The sequence below is a fragment of the Fopius arisanus genome, unplaced genomic scaffold (genome assembly GCF_000806365.1).
Source record: "Fopius arisanus strain USDA-PBARC FA_bdor unplaced genomic scaffold, ASM80636v1 scaffold00059, whole genome shotgun sequence".
NCBI classification, from domain to species: Eukaryota; Metazoa; Arthropoda; class Insecta; order Hymenoptera; family Braconidae; genus Fopius; species Fopius arisanus.
This window is the reverse complement of record NW_011887798.1, coordinates 90,496-95,857: the sequence shown is the minus strand read 5'-3', so window position 1 is coordinate 95,857 and position 5,362 is coordinate 90,496. Positions and strand designations below refer to the sequence as shown.

At 38.8% G+C, this 5,362-nt stretch overlaps 2 protein-coding genes across 2 annotated transcripts in view; both read left to right on the top strand.

Moving 5' to 3' along the window:
* The window catches only part of LOC105268668 (uncharacterized), an 8,516-nt gene extending 6,394 nt beyond the window's left edge, over positions 1-2,122 (top strand). Inside the window, exon 4 of the mRNA XM_011308424.1 lies at positions 149-2,122. Coding sequence (XP_011306726.1) covers positions 149-1,312 — 1,164 coding nt within the window. The 3' untranslated portion in view covers positions 1,313-2,122. The remainder of the gene's footprint in view (positions 1-148) is intronic.
* Positions 2,123-4,739: 2,617 nt separating this feature from the next.
* LOC105268667 (neuromodulin) lies at positions 4,740-5,063 on the top strand. The gene has a single exon (XM_011308421.1). It carries the CDS (start codon positions 4,740-4,742, stop codon positions 5,061-5,063), a length of 324 nt encoding a protein of 107 aa, XP_011306723.1.
* The last annotated feature ends 299 nt before the right edge of the window (positions 5,064-5,362 follow it).

The window sequence follows — 5,362 nt, the reverse complement described above, 5'->3', positions numbered from 1 at the left end:
CTGAAATTTCGATGAGAACTTTTTAATAGCTCTCGTTTTTTTCTACAAAAAAAGTGGTTACGAAAAAAGTGGTATCTCCCTTCGATCACGAGATATTCCGGAGAAACCAGTGTGAAAAAAAGGAGAGAGTCAAAACCTCTGATTCCAGATCGACGAACGTCCACTGGAGTCTCTGGGAGTTCCAGAGAGAGACCTGGAGGAAGCAGCAACGACAATCCAGAGTAATTTCCGTGGTTACAAAGCTCGAAAGCGTCTTCGACGGGAGGACGCCATGCAGAGAACAACAATCTCGATGGAGCGAGCATTTGGAGAAGAGGGTCTACGTCACACTGGAGAATTCCATGACTGCATCCCTCTCCCACTTCTGGACACTCCCCCAGTGATTTTCCAGCCGAAATGGCAGAGTGAAGACGAGATATCCCCAACGCAGCAGCAGACACTGGGAATGATGTTCCAGATAGCACCAGGAATTCCAGGGATTCCAGTTCTCCAGTTCGGTCTTCCCCCGAAAATAACGAAACTCGTTGATCTAGTGGTTCTCGCCAAGGACGAGACAGCAGTCGAGAGTGGATACCTCAATTTCATAACAAGTGTCGAAGATGCTGACACCCCGGACTTCAGGAAGCGTCCGAGAACCCCTGGAAGTGATGCCTCTGGAGAAAGTACGAGGGACTTCCTGGAATTGAGTCCCAGAAAAGGAGTGATCATCGAGGAGATCACGAGTCTTGAAGAGGCGGAGATTCTCAGGGAAATTAAAGCTAAAGAGTCTGCAAAGATCCGAGAGACTCCAGGAACTCCAGAAATTCCTGGAGTCGAAGCAGGAGCTGAAGTTCCAGCAGTCGCAGAAAATAATCCGGAAAATGGTGGAATGAAAGAAATAGAATCAGAAGCTCCAGAGGAAGAGGCATCATTTCCTTTGGAGAATCCTGGAGCCTCCGGTCAAGTCCTCGATATTGCTGGAGCTCTGGAAGCCCCTCTGGCGACTCTCGGCTTTCCCATGAAAGAGGGAAAGCTTCTGCATTACGGCTCTGAGGACTCCATGACCTCCCACGTCAGAAGACCTCTCCTGGAAGTCACACTGACACCTGGTGATCCCATGAAATCCATGAGTCTCTCTCAAGAGAGTCAACTCGCTGGAGAGAGGATTGAATCACCCATCACCATGATGCAGATTGTTCCAGGCAGGGGTTCCTCTCTCCTTCAGGATGACTCTGGAGAAATTCTAGCTGGAGAGGAAAAAAAGGAAAACGAATTTACCGGGACTCCAGAGACTTCTGAGCTGTCAAAAAAATCGGAGGGAGAAAGTAATTAAAAGATGAGGTGAGGGATAAAATAATTACCAAAGATTTTCACTGAAAAATCTCATGTGCAATTGAATTTTCAATTTCTTTTGATTCAGAAAATTATTCCTCAGATTTATCCGGATTGATTCAGTAATTACAAAAATAATAATTGATGGTATAACAATTAATTAGTGAAATAATTCCTGAGATTGACGTAAATTCCTCAGAATATCCGAGATGAGTTAATGACTGATGCTTGCCAAAAATTTTTCGCTAAACTAGGCAACTCATAGAAAGTACCGGCTGAATATTTTTGGATTCGAGCTAGAAAAGACTTGGACATGTGTATGAAATAACTTGTCTATTAAACAGGTGATGGTTCATCGTATTTTTGGGAGTTTAACAATCTCTGGGTCCCTGTACCCAGCGATCTGTTGATAATTCGCGAAAATATTTCATTTTCCTCCAGAGAATAAGAATCATATCCCAGGGGATGACGTCAGACGTACATGTTAAATCCACAAATCATTCTTATCACATTGTAAATAAGAAAAGCGTCATTTCGACGTCATTGGGTTCCGGATATATTTAGAGCGTCTAGGAGATTTCGGGTGATGGATACGAGAAATGTGAAAAAATAAATATATTTGTAATAAATATATCCAGTAACCATTTTGTTGTCTTAAAAAATAATCGAGAACAAACAGTATTTGTTGAGGAGTTATAAGTCAATCAAAATTATAACTCAATCTACGCGAATTGTAACAGAATAAATTAATTGAACGAAAGTTGCAAACTGGGGAACCCCAATATCTCGGAATTGAAGGGAGATAATGATATTTTCATAGAGACCTTTTTTGGAGTCCTCATGTTTTTCTATAAAAAATGTCTATACCAAAAATTCGATATTCGCCTTCAATTCCGAGATATTGATTAAAACCTGCTCTCGAAAAAAAATCGCTTCTGCTAATTCACCACCTTCGCTACTGAATCTTAATTATCGGACAAAGGAAGATGCACCAGGTACACGTGGATAGGTGACGTCATCTCCTGGGTGATGACGTCATGAGGACGTCACAATGGAGATCCGGTGATGTGTGAAAATAGCACGTGGGGTGACTGGCGAGATGACAAATGGGTGGCAAAAACTATGGGATTATGGATGAACCCGTTGGAGATGAGGGGGATATGTCCTCAGGGTCACTGACAAATCGAGTTTACAATGGATATTAACGTCTAGAGTTGTGACGCGGTGTGCGAGGTTTATTAATAGGTCTCGTCTGTTTAATGGTATAACGAGGGGTTGAAGGTATCCGACTTGACGATTTTTTCTTGATTTTTTTTAAAATTTTCATCGAGCTCTAGGGGAACTCGTGCGGAGATGATCGTAAAGTGCAGAGTGTTATCATCTCCATGTGCGTAGGTCGGGTAATAGAACTGTGATGACATACGTTAAGATTCACCGTGATTATCGTAACGAGTGATTGCTGACGGGTATTTTTCCCCGGTTCTATTTTTAGATTATTTTTAGCAATTATTCTAGTCAATTTGCTATTTCGACGGTTTTTCTGCGGTTTTTATTTTTTATTTTTCGTCAATATTTTATTGTTTATAACAATTTGGTTGCTGATCTCGCGGAATTGATTTTGCAATTTTATGGGAGAAGCGGAAAACGGTTTTTCTATTTTTGCGATTGATTTATCAAAATAATTCATTTTATTTTGAATTTTCTAGTGATTTTGGATTTTTTATTTTATTATTTGAATAAATAATTTATTGATCATGCGAAATTAAATAAAAAAACGATGAGAGATAGTCTAGAAAATGGTGGAAATATATGGGTTTATTAAATTAATAATTAGACGTAGAATAAATACAAGAAACTGTCAACAGTGGGAGAAAATAGGATATTTCGTAACAAGTGCGGAAAAGTCACTTTTCGGCACGTGATGACGAAAATAAATAATCGTCCCAAAAAGCGAGATATTATAATGCAAATGATAAATTAAAAATTCGTTACGATATAATTATTCCAGAAAAATTACGGAACATTTCACGGAATTAATAATAATCATTTATTTTAATAATACTCAATAGAATTCATAATTCATAATTTTTCTGGGAGCTGCAAAATTCAAGGGGAACTCCACAAATAATTATTCAATTATTATTATTATTATTATTATTATTATTATTATAAATTGAACGTTTTTTTTTTTTGGGCTATTTTTATTGAAAAATTTATTCTTTTCTCGACGCGAGTGGATGGAGCCGATGGTGATGAGTAATTTCAATTGATCATGGCAGACGTAATCAGAGTTTATTGACGACAATGAATTTATGAGCTGTTTAAAATTGAAGGGGAAATTCACTTGGGGTCCACTACGTCCCCATTTCAGTCACATGAACTGGGGATTCACGTCATAACATTTGAGATTAGGTGGATGAATTCCGAAGTAAACAAATGGTTTATCTAGATTATTTATCAGCTGGTGATTCTTGTCAATTACTTCTCATGTCACGACTCCCTTGATTGATTAATTACTCCGGCGTAATTGTAATCGCAAATCAGACGATTGAGTAATTATAATTTTTGTTGATAGTTCAAATTATTTATTCTATTTTTTAATTTGAATATAGAATTCTCAATCGTCTGCAACAAAAAAGGGGAGAACCGAAAAAATAAAAAAGCCAATTAAAAGCGGATGGCAATTATTTGAATATCGATATTAAATTAATCATGGACAATTAAAAAACCGCAAAAGATGGAAAAAAAATGTTGCACATTGCTAATTCATCAATAAATAATGACGGAAAATTGATCGGATGAGTGGAACGAGTAATGGTGTACAGAGGGGAATAAAAAATGTTCAATTGATGAAAAGTGCGCAGACGCTAAAGCGGGAGACTTGATAGAGATGCCTTGAAACACGCGGAGATCGGATCAGTTTCCCCAGTGGATCCAGAGAGTGAACAATTAATAAAACTCCAAGTGACAAACTAATTGCAAATTGAATACCAGGATAAAATCAACAACAACTCGCTGAACAACTCAATAAATCATCAAGATCACTCAACAATTCCAATCTAAAATAGAAACCAGAATTCCATTCTTGAAATTCACTAAATCAGTCAATTAAACAATTGCAACAATTGCAACAATTGCAACAATTCCAAAAATTGCAACAATTTCAATTGATAAATTCATCAATCAACAAATTCATCGCCAATTGTAATTTCCAATTGAAATAACAATTTTATTCCTCAAATCGGATAAATCAATTAATTAAACAAATCAACAATTGCATCGATTTCACCAATTGAAACAATTTCAATTGATAAATTAATTAAAGAGTACAGAAAGTATAAAATAAATAGTCAAACGAACTAGACAACGTGCAGATTAAAAATTCCGATTGATTGAAAATCGAGAAAAAAAAAACGGTGAAGTGATTGATGTCGAATATCGAACCTGAAGAGGACACCATGAAGGCGAACTCAGCAGCGACGAAGATCCAGGCGAATTTCCGTGGCTACAGAGTGCGTAAACAATTAAAAGAGAATCGACCACCAAGACACGAGGAATCGATGAAAAAGGTATCACTGAAGCGTCAGGACACGAAGAATTCCCTGGAGGAGAAATCAGCGACGAAGATTCAGGCTGGGGTCCGTGGATTTCTGGTGAGAAAGAGGAATCAAGTGGCTCAAGCAGCGGCTACGAGGATTCAGGCAGGTTTCCGAGGTTTCAGGACGAGAAAACAACTGAAGATGAACCAGTGACAGATGTCCACTGGTGATACTCCAACACATTCTGATAGGATAAGCTCCCCCAGGAGGCGGGGCTCTGCCAGGATCTTGGGGGTTGGGGCTGTTATCAAGAGGTCTTTGCCTGTTCTTCATGGCTCACCCAGGAGACGTGCATTAGGAAGACCTTGGCCTGGTGAAAGCATCGTTGCACTCACCTTGAGATACGCATGAGGGAATCATCTGGTTGTCTGTCACTGGGAAGTGTTTATACCATCACCTAGATATCTGGGAGGGGTCGGCTATTATTGTTACGCCGGTGGAAAAGCTTCAAC